Here is a 17,350-nt window from a genome sequence, read left to right as displayed (position 1 = left end):
CCCTACTAATCAGTGACTTTGGAAGAGAATGGCCTATTGGGCCTGCATTTCAAGGCATTCAAAACATGTCGGGTATAATGGCTACCCGCTGCCAGCCAATCAGCGGTAGGAGTGGAAGTGGAAATTCGATGTAAAAGTGGAGTTTCGCTCCGCTATTCAAGTTGGCTACTTAGCTACTATCAACAACTAGTCGAAGCTCTCAAGTATCTCACGACCTCAATTATGTCACGATCATCCTTTAAGGGTTATAACTGACCCGTACTGCGCTAATTCTGCCTGGATTTCTATGGATTGTGGCTTGATGATCAATATCGATGTCTTTATGTTGGGAGATGAGAAGGACAGACACTCTCCATCCGTGGCATCATCCTAGAGTCGGCTTAATACAAAATGCCCGCCAACGAACAAAGAAGTCCGGAGAGTCATGAAGAATTCGGCCATTCAAGCTCGACTACAAAACCAAGCAACTCTGCAGTTTCGGAAGATGTGTATGTCGAAGATACCTCTTCTCGCGATTCTGGATATGAAGGCGATATTGAGGTAGTGAAACCGTACGCTATTGAGGAACCAGACGAAGAAGCTCCTAGGGTCGTCCCTAGGTTAGCCATTTCGCCCGCTTCAAATGATGCCGATTCGTGGCAAGGGGAATTGGTGGATTCAATGCAAGATCTCCACTGCGACTCAGATCATCCTGACTTGCGGTGCCGTCCGAGCCACAAGAGAGGAAGGAAGAGGAAAACACCCACCTTCGCGGCAGGAAATTCCGCGCCTGGTCGACGACAGGTCTATGAGACAGCTCCCGATATCCAGTACGAAGGACCTAGTGTGAGTCCAAAGAGATTACGACGACGAAGCATGCGCCCCAAAGAAGGCCAAAGAACTCTCTCACCACGCAGCTCGACTGAAACCGATTCCCCTGCAAGCCTTAGCCTGAGTCCTCAATCAACGGATGCAAGCGGGGCAAGCCCGAGCAATAAACCTAACGCTAGTGATGAAATGGACATAGATTGATTTACACATGCATACTATTTCTAAAATGACTTGAATTGGCGTGATGTTGGTCATTCAATCGTCTCATAGATCACGTGATGATACGCCGTTCTATCGCACCCTAATCCGGAAGGGATTGAGGAACATTCTATGACGTCAGGCGGTTCTCATTGCGGTCACTCACTCCGACTTGGGGCGACTGATGTCGTGGCCCCTTCTCACCTTTGCTCTGCTTGTCGTACGTTTTGATCGCTCACAAATCTGTCGCATTAATCGAGACATCTCAGATCCGCGCAATTGGCCCAATTCTCCATCGCGAGCAAACACAATTCTCTCATAATGGCCACTAGAACATCGTCGCGCCAGGCCGCTCAGAAAGCGAAGGAGGCCATCACAAGCACCAGCGATATCAAGCCAAAGAAGACCGCCGGTGCAAAGCGCAAGGAAACCACCGAAAAGGGACCGGAACCAAAGAAGGGAAAGAAAGTCGATCGCGAGCCAGATCATGAGAAAGAAGAGAAGGAGCAGGAGCAGCAAAAGCGCGAAGAGAAGGACCGGCCAGAACTGAAAGAGCAGGTGAAGGAGGAAGCGGTCCCCGGACCCGGTGAAAAGGACGAAAAAGAGGAACAGGAAAAAGCCGTAAGAAGTATGACCACATTGATGGAATTTCTTACGCCGCGTCTAGCTGACAGTGACCAGAGCTCAGTGAACAGCCTGAAGAGCGAGCAGAGAAGCCAGAACAAGAGCCCAAAGAAGGTGCAAAGGAAGAGGCTGCCCCAGAACCTCGTGAAGCCGAGAAAGAGAGTGAAGAGAAGGGCGCCAAAGGTAATAAAATCTGCGGAGATATTTGGCCAACGCTAACAGTAACTACATGCAGAACCAGAAGAAAAGCCTGCTGAAGTGCCGGCAAAGGAAGGGGTTGAGGCAGGAATCAGGAAGTCGCAAGAACGTGAAGACATTGTACCTTCCAACATTCTCGAAAAGGGAATCATATACTTCTTCTTCCGCCCTCGAGTCAATGTTGAGGATCCACACAGCGTCAAGGATGTTGCCCGAAGCTTCTTTGTTCTACGTCCGACCCCTCTGGGCGCAGTGTTGGACGCCAACCAAGGCACGGTTGCAGCCGACGCACGCTGTCGCTTGATGATTCTGCCAAAGAAGAAGTTCCCTACTTCGGGTAGAGAGAGAGATATGGGATTTGTGGAGAAGGCCGGAATATCCATGAAAGACCTCCACGATAGCTTTATGGTGGGCGAGAAATATGAAACGTCGACTCGAGGAGAACGTGCCGTTCAAGAAGCGCGACCATATGCGGAAGGAGTCTACGCCATAACCTCTGGAAAGCGTGCCTCTCACCTGGCCTACATTCTGACTATTCCGCAAGAACTGGGCTCAATTCAAGATGACTTTGGTCTCCATAGCCAAGGCAGTTGGATTCTTCAGTCGAAGAACCCCAAATATCCTGGCCCGTCCTACGCACATCTTCCCAAAGACCCTGAGTATCCAGAAAGGTGAGTCAATGATCGTGCGATGATAGCATAGAAACTGACATCTTCGTCGCAGCGTCCGTCAAAAATTCGGAGACTATAGATGGGTTCCGTTGGAGCCTGAGTTCATCGACTATCCCAACGCACAGTTCCTCATGATCGGGGAGGCGACCGACGACCTTGGAAAGGCAGCCACCGCAGAGCCGGGTAAGAAGGAGGCACATGAAGAGCAGCCAGGCGAGGAGTTGGAAAAGCTGGAGCAAGAAAACGAGGAGAGAATCGAATCTCTAAAAGGTCAGTTATGCCATGCTCTGCTCCGCTACGTCGCTGACCCGCACACAGGCGACGAAACTGTTTATGAAGACCTAGGACTGGATGCGAAGAACTATCCCAAGGTGCCAACCACCTGGGAAAAGTAGAACCTGGCACTGGTGTACAATAAGCTCGGATTATGATTCCGGACATAACGGACCAGAAACATTCAATGTAGTAATGCTGAACTTGATGTTATTTGTTCTATTCAATGATAGTCCTGCTTTGAAGATGTTCAACGGTGGAAATGAGCTTGCATCAACTGATCTAACCATGAGCTGCAGAAGATGGCAATCGAACGGCTCTACCTACGCCTCCCGAAACGCCAACGACTGTACGGTTTACGCAGCGTCAGATCGGGGCTGTTCAATGTACGAATATTGGAGCCATCTCCATTGTCCAGTGATTCTTATGTGGTGTATTGAACAAACAGAATTACTTGTTCCTTAAAAGGACTGTCATCTAACTAATGCCGGGTGGGGGTTGAGTTTCCTGCAGCCAAGATGATCGGGCTTTCTACTCGTATCTCGGAGCGAATGGGATTGACGATCTTCACCACGTTCAATGCAAGCTGCCAGGATCTCGATCTTCCCACGAGTCATTTGCCTGCTAACACCACGAGGAACCAGATGTCGACATACATACCGCCAAGCGATTCCATCAGGATCATTGTTGTTCATTCGATAGCGATACACAATGCAAGGCACCTTCCGCAGCGTCTGCTCTGATTGGGACGCTCCTCACGTGCCAAGGTTAACCATGAGGAGTATAAAATCGCCCTGCTTTCTTCTCCCCAGTCGAGGATGTCAGGAGATTATCTTTAAGCCGCAGACAGCATCATGAGATTGAATCCATTGGTGAGTGTGCTGCCATTGACAGCCGCCGCCACAGCTGGCGCTCGTACTCCGCACAGTTCGTCCAGTATCGTGAATCAGACAACATGTGGCGGCACAAGCTACGAATATACTGGGCTTGCGGGATACGGATTCATTCCGTCCAATGCGGTTGATAAGTATGGTGATACGTTAGGAGGCTTTGGCAGCGCCGTCGCTATCGATCAAAACTCCTGGCGCAAGACGGGCCGTGACTCGTACTCTGGCATCATCTACTGCTTGCCTGACCGTGGCTGGTAAGTTGCGCTAATACCATGGACATTGAAGGCTTGAATTGAAATCTGATCTGCGTCGATTGTAGGAACACCAACGGAACGCTCAATTTCCAGTCGCGCATTCACAAGCTGGCCATCTTCTTCAAGCTGGCACCAAGTGCATCTGCTGAGAATCCATCGAAGCCGAATCTGCAGCTAAAGTACCTCGACACCATTCTTCTGACCGGTCCCGATGGCGAGCCCACCACAGGTCTTGATGCAGACGCCACGGGCTATGCCTCGTACCGCGGCTTCCCCCCTCTCCCCGCAGCCACATACATCGGCGATGGCTTCGGCGGCGCAGGCAAGGGAGGAAAGAGGATCACGATCGACGCCGAGGGCCTCGTCCTCGACGACGACGGCTCCTTCTGGGTCTCTGACGAGTACGGTCCCTACGTCTATAAATTCAGTAAGAACGGCAGGATGGTTCTAGCCCTGCAACCGCCGCAGGCCTTTCTCCCCCGTCGCAACGGAACCATCAGCTTCAGTGCCGCCAGTCCGCCCCTCTATGCCCCCAACCAAGCGCCTGTGCCAGGGGATCCTAAGACAGGCCGCAACAATAACCAGGGCTTTGAAGCTCTTTCTATTTCCCCGGACGGCAAGACGCTGTACACCATGATCCAGTCGGCGCTGAACCAGGAAGGTGGCCCGAAGAAGAAGAACCGCCAGCCCGCGCGGCTGCTGGAGTATGACATCTCCTCGGGCACACCGGAATACAAGCACGAGTATGCTGTTCTCCTGCCCAAGTACAATGATTATACGGAAAAGGATCCATCGGACGCGGCAAAGGTGGCCTCACAGTCGGAGATCCACCAGCTTCCCACCGGCGATTTCCTTGTTCTCTCGCGCGATTCCGGCTTCGGACACGGGCAATCCGAGTCTCTCTCCGTCTACCGGCACGCGGACGTCGTCTCCATTTCCGAGTCTACGACTGATCTGAAGGGTACATATGACGCTGCGGATGGATCTATCGCTAGCTCGAAGGGTATCTTGGACTCGGGCATCACCCCGGCTGAGTACTGCCCCTTCCTGGACTTCAACGTGAATTCAGAATTAGCCAAATTCGGCCTTCACAACGGCGGCGCGCAGGATGCTGGTCTTTTGAATGAGAAGTGGGAGAGTCTGGCTCTTGTGGCCGTTGACCCGCGCGGACACAAGGATAAGCATTCCAAGAAGACGAGGGAGTATTTCCTCTTCAGCTTTAGTGATAATGATTTTATCACACAGGATGGTAGGTTTCATGAAGCGTTTCGCCTTCTCCAGCACAAGTATGCTGACTACCACTCGTACAGGACGCATGAATTTTGGCCGTTTCAAGTACGCCGATGAATCCGGCTACAACCTCGACAACCAGGCTCTGGTTTTCAGAGTGAGGTTTTAGCTGTGGATGTGCTTCCTCTAGAAATAGTAATGAACATGTGATCCAGCCTATCGATTATTGATAGAAGACATCGTGCTTGGCCGAAACATAAAATCAACATGCATGATGTGCCACGGAAGAGTCAAAGCAAACAAATAGAGTCTGGGATAGCCTTTACCACCATGACTTTCTTGCACTCAATGGTCTCATCATGTCAGTCATGTGTGTATTTAGGTCCTTTCTGATTAGCCACATGTATAAGATTTTACGCCCAATTCAGTCCACATAACCAGCATAGTACATGCTTCCCTACATCTCATTAATTAGGGGATATAAACGTAGCTAGACATCATTATCATTACTTCACTCAGACCCATCAATCGGTCTCTTCCCCTTCGCTTTCTAAGAAGGCCAGAGTCTGTCGACCGCGATTGAGTCTCCGTTGAGGCCGGTTGCTATCACTTTCCTCCTCCACACTCCCCCGGCCCCAGTGCTTTTCACCCTCTTTGATCATGGCGAGGTCGGCTTCCAACTCTCGTTTCTCTTTGATTTGTTTGGCCTTCTCTAGTGAGTAGCGTCCGTCCATTCCCGCATCCTTCAACATGTTCTTCAGATGCTTAATCTTCGCTTTCGGTGTGTCATACGGAGCCAGCTCTCGAGACCACACCTTGCGAATACCACATTTGACCAGCCATCCTTGCAACCGCTTGATTTCAGCTTCATTGGGATCAAGGCCAGCGTCCTTTGGTTTAGCGGGGGCCTTCTTTTTCCCCTTCGTCGACATGCTCTCTGAGCTTCTCCCTCGTTTGCGGCTGGGTTTGGGTTCCTCATCGAGGACAACCGACATTTCACTTTCCGAATCGACCTTCTCTGTATTTGCAGCTTCTTCCGCTGCACGAGACTCGGCTGACGCGCGTTCCGATTTGGTTTTTGACTGTCTTCCAATAGGGTTCTTGACTTCGTCCTCGCTGTCGCTGGGCGCACCGGTTTCCTCATCGTCTGAGATCTTGGGCTCTGGGGTCTCTGTCTTTCTGCGTTTTCTCGACGTAGATGTACTTGTAGGTTTTGCGCGTTTGGTAGGTTTCGCGGTCTTTTTGGGAGGCAAGGAAATATCTTCTTCTTCATCCTCCTTTACTTCTTCGTCCTCCTGTGCCGGTTCTTGCGCGAGCCTGTCTTGCACCTCCTGCAAAGTGTAAGCCGCTTGCATGAGCATTGGCCCTCTAGGATACTCAGGCAGGATAACAATGACATACCACTTCGTCCTTGATGATCTGATCACTCTTCGATTTCCACGCGCTATCTTCCTTGAAGAACCCTTCCTCTAATCCAAGTGCCCTCTCCGCCGCCAATCGCACTCTCTTAACAGTCAATTCCTCCATTTTTCCCGACTGGTAGATCTTGGCGACGGCGTCGCGTAGCGCTTTTTCGAGAGCTTCATCGGAGGGGTTTGAAGCTGCCACTAGTTGATTTGAGTCTGAGTCGTCGTCAGACTCGGACACGGCATATCGAGGTGCCATTCTGTTTGTCTTCCCCTTGTTCCTTTTATTTTTGTTTTGAATGAGTTCGTCACAAATTCACTAGGACAGATGATAGCGGATGGACAGCCAGCGTTGCGGCGCGACTCCGACGCGACAATGGAAATGAGTCGGGAGCGCGAACCAGCACGGATGTATAAGATTGGACTGCTAGGGGGCCAGATGAATTGATTGGTGTTGAAGCTTTGAGCGCATCTAAAAATCAATCGTCCTTTCGCAGCACTAATCAAACACTAGTGTATACGTCAGAGTATCCTGCCGGATGTTATCGTTCGCGCCGAGCTCTATCTAGATTAGACTATCGGCGCAACTGTGCTGACAAAGCCGATATAGAAATCCCCGAGCTTCCATCCAGCTGCTTTCCTTTTATCATTGGTTTTCGTTTTTGCTTTAACGCTAATCTGCGGATACCTTCCTTCTTTTCTTTGAGGATTCACCTCCTGTCCATAGTTTGTCAGCAGGCTGCCTGGAGAGCAGCATCTCAATCGAGGTATCAATTTGCTCCTCCGCCATCCTCCGCATTCTCCAGTGCAGCACCGAGACCATACTATATATCTCGCCTAAACCGATTTAGACAGCAGTGTACGCCTGTCATCATGTCAGATCCTCGCCCGCAGGAATCAGGAATACAACCGAAATTCCCCAAGACGCTCTTCCCCCACCAAATCCCCGCCGCCGCAAGTTCCTCCACAGCCTCCAAAGACGACGATGTGCCCGCAGGCATGACCAAATTGCCCAACGGGGTAATCCTAGACAAGGATGGGAAACCGTACGTTGCCTCTATGCCCTACAACCCGCGCCAGGAAATCTAACAGCCCAAAACAGCTGCCGTCTCTGCACCTCCGCCGCATCATGGCGCGCATTAACAAAACAAGCCAAGAGTCAGACTGCAGCCGGGACCGCTCCAGCAGCAACCGCACCAGCAGCAAAACCCTCCACGTCCGCTCCTGCCCCTTCACCAATGCAAACCGAATGCCCCCCAGATGTCGAGGAACTGGGCCGCTCAACCTGGACGTTCCTGCACTCCCTGACGGCAGCATACCCCGCCAAGGCCTCTCCAGAGCAGCAGAGTGAGATGCGGTCATTCCTGAACCTTTTCTCGCGACTGTATCCATGCTGGGTGTGTGCGGAGGACTTCCGGACGTGGATGGCGGAGCCCAGCGGTCGGAATACGCCGCGGTTATCTGGACGAGCGGACTTCGGGACGTGGATGTGCGAGGCGCATAATGAGGTGAATCGGAAGCTGGGGAAGAAGGAGTTTGACTGTCGGTTCTGGGAGGAGAGGTGGAGGACTGGCTGGAAGGATGGGAGATGCGACTGATCAACTTTTATGAACTGCAATAGATGGACATATTTCATGACTGTATATTCGGCATATTGTACTTATAGACGACTCGACTCACTGAAAGATATCTCTACTCAACATTCGAGCAAGGGAAGACCAGCTCGTTTGAGCGAACAGACACACTTTCCTCTACCAACATCATACAAAGCAGTTAAGTCTGTATCATCTCGATTCAAAGATATCGCAAAGTTGAAGAATAAATAGGAAGTCGCTGAATGAAAAAGGCACAACGGAAGCACACATCTAAAATGTTTGCAGAAGGCGTCCTCGTTCCTTGACGCCCCCGCCACAAACCTCTTCCCGACTATGGAGAATATATTTTATGGGTTGAAATCATCACAAGCAGGGAGATAATACAATTGCGAAAAGCCCATCAATACATTATGTTTACTACTGACCGGGAACGAACAGACGTAGCCCGCTAGCCGGTGCTCCAATCTCTGTCACTTCAGATATCCGACACACGGTACCCTTGTACTGTTCATGATACTTGGCACCGGTGAAAGGATCCGACACGCTAGGAGAACCCCCGTAAATAGGAGTGAATGAGGCGGCGCAGATGTCAAATTCGGCGAACTGGTCGAACTCGATATCAATCTTGTCTTGCGGGCTACGCTCGCACTGTGCCTTGATCTTCTTGGCCTAGAGATTTGATTAGTATTGTATAGAACAAAGCGATCTGCAAGAAACCAAATGGCTTACCTGATCAAGAAGCTTAGCCGAGCCTCCGTTGGCCAACATACGGTTGGCAAAGCTCAGGGCGGACGAGTAGTTCTTGTTGGCAAAGGCAAACTTCATTGCAGCCATCAGTGCAAGCTGACGATGAGCGACCTCCAGCTTGGGAATGGTAAAGTAGGCAGAGAGCTCGAGACTCCTCTTGAGGTTCTCGGGGGTATCCGTTGATAGGGAGCGGCGCTCAAGTTCGAGAGACATGGCAAGAATGTATTCCCGAGCGGTTTCGATGATCTTCTTCGCCTGCTCGACCTCGGCTTCGGAAGACACGGTGTTGAGCAGAACAGCATGTAAAATTCCCTTGAAAATCTTCACGCCATCCTCCAGTTTGTTCGCCCTCATTGCAGCGTAACCCTCCTGGAGGTCGACATTGGCGATCGTCTCTAGATCCTTGGGAATGATGGGCAGGACTTTGCGGCTGTCAGTCTCCTCAACAGTGCGTCGCACATAGTTAACCAAAGGAGGAAGCCCGGCGGTAGCGGGCAGGTAAGTCCTGGACGCCTTATATACTTCGAGGAAGCGACTCTTGAGAGGAGCGAAGTTGACAGCACCAACTTGCCGATTGAGAAGCTGCATGGCGGTATCGAAAGAACCAGCAGCGACATGATCAGCCGCCAGGGGAGAGTTACGAGCCCAAAGGTCGGCCTCAGAGCTGCCTGCACCAGCCTCTGCGCTGTCGACGTTGACGAAGTCGACATCCTCCTCCACGTTGATCTCTTCACCCATGTCCCATCCGGCAACATCTTCCTCTTCATCCTCAAGAGTCTCACGGGCCAGAACGGCCTCCTCGCCTTCTTCCTCGGGCTCGAGGCCAAGGGCGGCAGCCTCCTCATCTTCCACACCCCCTTCTCCAAGCAACGCCTTCTCAAACGACGAATGAGCTGCAGTCTTAACAGGCCAATTCGACTTGAAAGTAGGGGCAATGGGCTGAGGCACCGACAGAGGCTCCTCGGTTGTGGGAAGCGTGATCTGGTCTTCGGTCAACCCGCAGGCTTCGAGAATGGATTCAGCCTCTTCAGTCAAGCCGTGGGACTTGGCGGTAAGATAGGCCAGAGGGTCTGCTTGAGAGTTAGCTGAGTATAGTCACGTTGATCCCAAAATCACTTACACAGATCGACTTCCTTGAACATCTGAATTCTATCTTCAACATCGCCACGGTAGATAGCATTTTGGAACCGAGATGTGAAGTCCCCGCGATGCTCTGCAATCTTGGCCATCCTAGCCAATTTTTCAGAATCACCGGTGGACAAGTAAAGGAATGAAAGCTTGTCGAAGTTCCTTTGCTTCTGATAGGTCATCTCCACAGTTTGATGGTTGCCGTGAGCCAGAGCTTCCATTCCCAGTCTGCTCCACAACTTCGGGCGGTCCAGCTCGCGCGCCATTTCGATGGCAACTTCCAGGTTACCACACTCGAGAGCAAGCTCAAAACGAGTCTGAGGGTCCTGCACGAACTGTAGGGCAATCTCAGGGTAGCCCTTCTTTTGCAGATACGAAATGATACTTTGGCCGACCAAGCTGGAGGTCTTGATAATCTGCAGCATCTCGTCGTAGTTGCGCTTAACCAGGGCGAGCTTGAAGCGGTACTCGGTAGGGTCGATTTCGAGAACCCTGGGCTTGGCATTACGATCCAGACAGTAAACGTTTCTGCCCTTCACCTTGACGAGGTACACGGTGTGGTCCAAAGTGCGGATTATGCCGTTGTCCCTACGAGGTTGTTAGCATCGGCATCAGCTAATGAAGGGGAAGTCTGTACACATACCCATTTAGAAGAGAGTATTTCACGTGGTTCAAGGTCGAGTAAAGAAGGACGCCTGCGTCATCCCACGCCGCGCTCTTGATGCGAATGGTCTCGTGCAGGCTGCTCACTTGCTCGAGGGACTTGGTAACAATGGTAACATTATGCTTGCTGAGCAAAGCAGCATAGAGTCCATCATTGGACCAAACAACGTACTTGACACCGCTCACTGCAAGCTCTGCCAGCTGCTTCTTCTGTTGGATGTCAAAGAGAACCACGGAGGTGGGTGTAATGAAGAGTAAAGCTCCGGTTCCACCAAAGTAAATATCAGTTGTTCCAGAAGGCGGCTTAATAGTTTTTGTGGTAGAGTTGCTTAGATCCTTGATGTCCACCTGTTGATTGGCCTGGCTGAAGACAGCAAATCGGTTACGGGCGACGAAGACGGCGGAAGAAGCCTGGCCGCGCTTGACGTCTGTTGGCTCGACAGCGCCAGTTGCATCCCTCGGCAAGTGGATCAGCTCGTACGCTCCGCCATCAGTGGGAGATGTGACGAGAATGGCGCGCTCAGCGGGGTTGTAAGAAAGAGTCCTTGGCGGCACCCACGGTGATCCCAACTTGCGTAGTGAAAGCATCGGCGGCGACTCAACATTCTTGGCAAAGTCGTACGATTTGACGTGCTTCTCCTTCGTGATGTAAAACAATTGGTTTTGGTAAACAGCAGACGCAGGTCTTTCTCTCTCCAGCTTGAATACCATGACACCGGTGTCATGACCAGCTGCAAAGAGGTTGATTTCCGGGTGGGCAGCAATGACCCAGAACCGATCCACGTCACGTTTGAAAGACTGCACCGAGGTTCTCTTGTTCAAGTCCCACACTCGGATGGTCTTGTCTTCGCCGACGGAGAGGATCAAATCCTGGTGGGGGTGGAATAGACAAGCGGAGGCGTTCTGGAAATGACCCCGGCATGTATCGACTTCCCAGGCTTTCGTGTCTACACTGTAGTGTCAGGAGATCCAGAAATCATTTGAACAAAGAACAACAACATCTTTGGCACGTACCACTCATTCTCCACAGCTTGACCAGGCGATCGTCTCCCGCGGAGACAATCAAAGGTAGAGTTGGGTGGAAAGACACCCAGTTCACACCTCGGTCGTGGCCCTCCAGGACAAATTTCACAACAGCGTCGGTGTTTCCAAACATATCCGCCTGGCTGGGGTTGGCTCGAGCCATCTGGTCTTCGAATGTCATGGAGGTCGGTGCCGAATGCTTCTTCCGCAGCCCGGAAATATCCCAAATGCGAACAGACTGATCGAGCGACGCGGAAGCGATTAGGTCCTCTGTCGGATGGAACTGTGCACACATCACATAATGATTGTGGCCCGTCATTGTGCAGACTGGAACTCAAGTCAGCCTCGCTTGCTGGGACAAGTGGCCAGAGCCCACTTACTCAACGATCTATTCTGCCAATTCCATATTCTTATTGTTTGATCGTCGGAGGCAGAGAGGATCCAAGGAAGTTCGCGGTGGAAGAATACCGTGCGCACGTAGTCGAGATGCCCGTTCAAGGTGAAAAGACATCTCCGTGTTTGAAGACTCCAGACCTTAATCTTGTAATCGTCGCCTCCGGAGACGAAGAGGGGTTGTGTCGGGTGGAAATCAATGCCGCGAACAGGTCCATCGTGCTCTTCAAAGCGATCAATCAAAGTTCCCATGCGATAATCCCATAATTGAATCGTCGACGAGTGGAGTGAAACAAGGATCCATGGTCTGTTCCAGGGTCAGCAGCTTCTCGATTGCAACGCGTTAAGCAATCCATCCAGGACTGACCGTTTAGGATGAAAAGCAATTCCCTTCGCACGAGACGACTTCGACTCGAACTATTCGTTAAGCAATTGTTTAGTTGAGTGGCTTGGTTTGCGCGGGGATAGGGGGTAACAGAGGGGGAGCAACGTACCTTGGTAAGCATGTTTGGGGAGGACTGCATCTTGCAAAGCTGGCCGGAGCCGCACCATTCAGTAGCAAGCTCCGCACACTGATATAAAGAAAATCACAGACGTGATCTCCTCATCCACTGTCACAGGGTGAATGGGTAGGAGCAAAGCGAGAAACGTCTGGACTATGGGGACAGATAGTCTGGACACCTAACGATGGCGGTAACGTGGACTTATTGAGGTCGGGTGTGTTTCCAGGCGGCGAGCCAATAAGCGAGTCCCGCGGTCCAATGATGGGCCCGGCGGTGAGAAGCTGCCAGGAACACCGATTTTGAGCCTCTGTAGGGAGTATCGCAGTGATGACTTCATGCTTCCAATTGACAATTGGATATCTCGATCAGAAATTGACAATGTCTGAGACTAGGGTACTCATGATTGAGTACTCGAGGAGGGTTGTGTGGCTACGACATCCTCTGTCGAACGAAATAGTCAAACTCGATCTCTGAGAAAGGCAAAACCCATGCCGTGGAAAAGATTATATACTTCCACTCGCGATCCTCGAACTAACGAATAGGATAAACAATGGCTAGAAGAACCGCATTCTTCTCTGCTCGTCATCAGGCTCTCGAACCGATCCAATGAGTTTTTGCATCGAGATTTGGGGGCAATATCGAGCTATTTACTTTGTAGGTAGGCCAAGGTGTGATGAACACCTAGTCCCCCGCTATGGATGTCCCAGATCGGAAATATCCAAGACCTTGACTTAACAGTCAAACTTGCAAATTATATTGGTCTTTTGAGAAGAAGGTCGAATAAATCAATTTCGTCGATCTCAAGCTCAATTGGTCGTATCCTACTTGTCCGTTGGGATACTCTGTTAAGCACTAATTAGACTCTTTGTCCAAGCACTTGACTTCATGCGGGCTGAAGGCTAGGTTCAGTCCAATTGCGAGTTCAACCAAGGATATTTAGCACAAAATCTTTGGCTTCATTTCAAATCACTCTCTTCCTGCTCTTGTCTCGTTTATAGTGTTGGTATGATGGTATCTGCACCACAACTCCACCTACCGATAAGACCGAGGTCCTCTTATCAGCACCCATCACATTCATCATTCCAACCTAGGCACCCAAGCATCAAACCCAACGTAATGTCAAAGTCCCGTCAGGCTACGAATGACGACCTTGATGAGATCTTTTCTGATGAGTCCAGTTTCTACGGTATGGCCATTCTACCTGGACCTGGTCTCAATGTCCATATATTCTAACTATTGAGAATAATAGGCGATGACGCAGAAAAGTCCCGTTTGGAAGAGCTAGCCCGATCGTACGATCCAGTACCGTACTGGACAAACATCCACCCAAATTTGCTATCTACGATCCAGCATGAATTACGAGCCCCAGAGCCCGTTCCTACACCCTCCGATGGCGATCAAGCCAAAGGCGAATTGTCATTAGTTACAGACCTGCTCGCCGAGATCCCTCCCACAACACTGCGCCGCAATGCGCGCAGCCCAAAAGAGCCCGTCCACGACTTCCTAGCGCGCCTACCCCCATCTACGACAAAAGAGGAAGACGTCGGGCCATGGGTATACGTCACGGACCCGCACCGCAAAGCCGATCCAGACGAGCAGGCTATCGCCAACCTCGTCCGTGAGGGGACCGAACTACTTCACAGATTTGAGGACCAGAAAGCAGAGCTAGAAGCGGAGCATGATCGCTCGAGGTCCAAATCCAAGGCAGCGCTGACGCGCAAGCTGAACCCGTTGCGGCGGACACTGGAACAGGATATCTTCGCGCTGGCGCGGAAGACAGGTGTCGTGTCTGGGAAATGGATGATGTTTATAACCGCCGATCGAGTGGATAGGTATTGGGAGGCTGTTGTGACTGGGACTGTATCTGGGCAACTGGGCGATGCGGCCAAGGTTGCGACGGACGATGGCTCAGGGAGGCCGCGGTTGATCGCAATCTACACGAGAGATTATGCGGATAGGCAAGACGTAAAACGCGTGCTTGAACAGATGGTAGATTTGGGCCTTGTGAAGCCAGACGAGAGGCCCGTCTACTACAAGTGTGACGCATTCACGTACCTGCGCATCATGAGCGATAACCCATACGGCCTCAAGGCGAGCATGGCCTCCAGTCGGGATATGTTGGCAGGTAAGGTGTGAATAGTCGAATAGGAAGATATAGGTTAAGGTTAAATAATGATGCTGATGAAAATGATCAGAGAAACCAATAAATCCCATTTCAAAAACAATCTAAATCATCTGAAATCCGACTCAGATGCAAGTATCCTCAAGTTAACCCAGTAGCTCTACATCATACTGCATCCGCCTTTCTGGCATTGCTCAAGATACGATAGCTCCTCCCCAGAGACTGTCGGGTCGCCAGGCTTGCGTTTGACGCCTTGGATCTTTATGTTGTGATCACCCTCGGGATGCCACCAGCGTAAGCGCTGAAATTTGACGGAATGTATCTCTGAATAGTCAATCGTCCACTCTCCACCGCTGACAGAAATTACAGTGTGAGTGTCTGGGAAGTGAAAGTCAGGGAGATAAATCTCCGTTGCGGCCTCTTGTTCCAGCCCTTTCTTTTCCCCAAGTAGTCTCATGCTGAATACACATTTCTTGAGATCGAAACCGTATTGCAATATCTGGCCGTTTGTAATGATTGGACTCGGACGAACCCATGCCTCTGCAGCCCGGAACCCTATTTTGTCCTCGGATGACTGAGAGATCTCGGATGATATAGAGGGTGATTGAAGAGCCTGCTTCAAATCTCGTGGACCCACTCGGTAGCTCTCGGTGTTGCGTTGGCTCTCAGAGTATGCTGGAGACTGAGGATCGCGTTGGAATTCGCTCTCAAAAGCGAGAAGCTTGCCGCTTGGCAGTTCTAGATCGTCACGAGAGTATATCGACAAGTCTTCCCCGTTCCAGTTGTCACCCCATTCATGGTTATTCTCAAATGTGCGTCAGTTGCTGGATCTATGAAAACTCTCGGCGCGAGGTAGCATAGATATACTTACGGATGTTGTATATAGCCATAATGTGAACCCGTTGGCGGTGCTGCCTTCGATTGCGAAATGGTTCGCGTCCATAGCACTGATTTGACCGCTGTAGTCTCCTGTCTTGTATGCATGTCTGTCGTCCATATCGAACGGAATGCCGATCTCCGTGAAAATCAAAGGATGAGTCCCCATATATCTCAAACTCTCATCCCTTAGAAACTTGAGCTGATCACGCAGGCAATTTCGAATCGCTGTCTCTCCAATCTTGACGGCGAATGCTGGCGTGAGATACTTTCCACGAAGGACGCCTATGACATCAACGTTGTAAAGACGATTCCTAGGGCAATTAGCAGAGGGGTCCAGACTCAGGCTGTTTCACTCACCAATGCTTCGTCAATAGAGTAATGCCGTCGTAATAATGCACTGCATGAACCATGTTGGGGTCGTCATCAACTGTTCCCTTTAGATCGGGCGGCACCTCCATGACGGGGGGTTGGCAGAAAAGGATGGCTCCTGGCCAGACACTCCTGAGAGCATCTCTATAAGCTCTGTAATGCTCCATAAAATATGTATTGGTGAATTTGTCATAGTTCAAGGGTTCACCGGTTTGAGGCTTTTTGGCGAAATAATCCTTTCGCAGGAGTTGATCTGAGGACGGATCCCAGACGCCATGTTGGGCCCAAAGACATTCTCCAAGCTTCCAGCCAGGATCCCTGGCCCAGCCATACTTGCTGTCATCGTAATCAGCCGGCAGCCATGCGGTCTCGCCCTCGGGGTCCACGAGCTCCCTGCCTGTCTGATGGGGACCAAATCCGCCAAAAGCCCAGGTAGACTCTTCGCATGCTCGCCCAGAGCCCGTCAACATGGCCTGAAAAGCAGTAGGCGACGTTCCTAACTGCAGTTGCTGCTCGGGTGGTATCACAGATATATCTTGCACCCCAATCAGCCCTCTATTAGGCTCATTCATGCTTTCCCAACCAATGACTACTTCGTTCTCGATGTCGCCGGCCTCGTGAATTTTCTGAGCAAAATATTTGCATGCAGCAATGAAATGGCCCTGGAGATAGTCTTGAATGTTCATGCCATCTATGATGGCCTTCGGCGCAAAATCCCTGCCTCCATAGAACAACGTGAACATCGTCTGACACACAAGCCTCGTGTAGTTAGTGCTCCATATCATCTTCGGGAATTCAGCCGGATCATCGAATGTGTTTTGAACGAGGGCTGCCTCAGTCTTCTTGAAGCCTCTGGGGTTGAGACCTGCGGCGTAGAGTGTCCATGCTGGGGCACCGGAACCTCCCGAGAGTCTTGACCACTTCAAACTGTCAGCTACACAGAGCTCTGTTCTGGGACTGGGTTTTATCAAAAACATACAACGTCCTGATGCGGATCAAGGAACACGTAAAACCCATACTGCTTTGCAATCCGAAGAACCTCGATAGTGAATGAGATCCATTCATCGTCATATTTGCCTGGGCCCGCATGCTCGATGGCTTCCCAAGTGAAAACATATCTAATGGTATTGTAACCCCATTTTCGTAATCTGGAGAAGTGTATGTGCGCATCGTCAAGAGAGAACGGTCGACCCACGAATGAGACATCATCGGCATCGAAGAAGCCATCCAAAACGTAAGATGGGATATCGGGTTTCTTGGGATATTTGGCCTCACCGGCTACATTGATGCCTCTCAAAGTGATTTCACGATTGTCAGGGTCTCTAAACGTCTGACCATCGACTCTGAGCCGTAGCACACCCATAGTTACTGTGT

The 17,350-nt window shown here is 50.9% G+C and overlaps 8 protein-coding genes across 8 annotated transcripts; 5 read left to right on the top strand and 3 right to left on the bottom strand.

Moving 5' to 3' along the window:
• Positions 1 to 390: 390 nt before the first annotated feature.
• Aud_003199 (uncharacterized protein) lies at positions 391 to 1,011 on the top strand (the record flags this gene model as incomplete). Its single annotated transcript, XM_043288154.1, has 1 exon — positions 391 to 1,011. One exon carries the CDS (start codon positions 391 to 393, stop codon positions 1,009 to 1,011), a length of 621 nt encoding a protein of 206 aa, XP_043144089.1.
• A 318-nt stretch (positions 1,012 to 1,329) lies between these two features.
• On the top strand, positions 1,330 to 2,896 carry Aud_003198 (uncharacterized protein; the record flags this gene model as incomplete). The annotated part of the gene is made up of 5 exons (XM_043288153.1): positions 1,330 to 1,636; positions 1,690 to 1,815; positions 1,868 to 2,501; positions 2,554 to 2,771; positions 2,820 to 2,896. The coding sequence occupies 5 exons, from the start codon at positions 1,330 to 1,332 to the stop codon at positions 2,894 to 2,896; spliced, it is 1,362 nt and encodes a 453-aa protein (XP_043144088.1).
• A 732-nt stretch (positions 2,897 to 3,628) lies between these two features.
• Positions 3,629 to 5,317, top strand: Aud_003197 (esterase-like/phytase family protein; the record flags this gene model as incomplete). Its single annotated transcript, XM_043288152.1, has 3 exons — positions 3,629 to 3,918; positions 3,984 to 5,167; positions 5,229 to 5,317. The coding sequence occupies 3 exons, from the start codon at positions 3,629 to 3,631 to the stop codon at positions 5,315 to 5,317; spliced, it is 1,563 nt and encodes a 520-aa protein (XP_043144087.1).
• A 355-nt stretch (positions 5,318 to 5,672) lies between these two features.
• On the bottom strand, positions 5,673 to 6,813 carry Aud_003196 (putative transcriptional regulator; the record flags this gene model as incomplete). The annotated part of the gene is made up of 2 exons (XM_043288151.1): positions 5,673 to 6,479; positions 6,550 to 6,813. 2 exons carry the CDS (start codon positions 6,811 to 6,813, stop codon positions 5,673 to 5,675), a joined length of 1,071 nt encoding a protein of 356 aa, XP_043144086.1.
• Positions 6,814 to 7,427: 614 nt separating this feature from the next.
• Aud_003195 (flavin-linked sulfhydryl oxidase) lies at positions 7,428 to 8,152 on the top strand (the record flags this gene model as incomplete). The annotated part of the gene is made up of 2 exons (XM_043288150.1): positions 7,428 to 7,600; positions 7,657 to 8,152. 2 exons carry the CDS (start codon positions 7,428 to 7,430, stop codon positions 8,150 to 8,152), a joined length of 669 nt encoding a protein of 222 aa, XP_043144085.1.
• A 414-nt stretch (positions 8,153 to 8,566) lies between these two features.
• Positions 8,567 to 12,627, bottom strand: Aud_003194 (coatomer subunit alpha; the record flags this gene model as incomplete). The annotated part of the gene is made up of 8 exons (XM_043288149.1): positions 8,567 to 8,818; positions 8,879 to 9,966; positions 10,017 to 10,612; positions 10,668 to 11,634; positions 11,702 to 12,037; positions 12,091 to 12,410; positions 12,471 to 12,520; positions 12,598 to 12,627. The coding sequence occupies 8 exons, from the start codon at positions 12,625 to 12,627 to the stop codon at positions 8,567 to 8,569; spliced, it is 3,639 nt and encodes a 1,212-aa protein (XP_043144084.1).
• Positions 12,628 to 13,722: 1,095 nt separating this feature from the next.
• On the top strand, positions 13,723 to 14,742 carry Aud_003193 (DUF1917 domain-containing protein; the record flags this gene model as incomplete). Its single annotated transcript, XM_043288148.1, has 2 exons — positions 13,723 to 13,792; positions 13,856 to 14,742. 2 exons carry the CDS (start codon positions 13,723 to 13,725, stop codon positions 14,740 to 14,742), a joined length of 957 nt encoding a protein of 318 aa, XP_043144083.1.
• A 146-nt stretch (positions 14,743 to 14,888) lies between these two features.
• Aud_003192 (sterylglucosidase 1) lies at positions 14,889 to 17,339 on the bottom strand (the record flags this gene model as incomplete). Its single annotated transcript, XM_043288147.1, has 4 exons — positions 14,889 to 15,533; positions 15,600 to 15,918; positions 15,965 to 16,896; positions 16,956 to 17,339. 4 exons carry the CDS (start codon positions 17,337 to 17,339, stop codon positions 14,889 to 14,891), a joined length of 2,280 nt encoding a protein of 759 aa, XP_043144082.1.
• Between the last annotated feature and the right edge of the window lie 11 nt (positions 17,340 to 17,350).

Source organism: Aspergillus udagawae, assembly GCF_001078395.1.
Source record: "Aspergillus udagawae IFM 46973 DNA, scaffold_2, whole genome shotgun sequence".
Taxonomy (NCBI): Eukaryota; Fungi; Ascomycota; class Eurotiomycetes; order Eurotiales; family Aspergillaceae; genus Aspergillus; species Aspergillus udagawae.
This window is presented reverse-complemented; position numbering and strand designations above follow the sequence as displayed.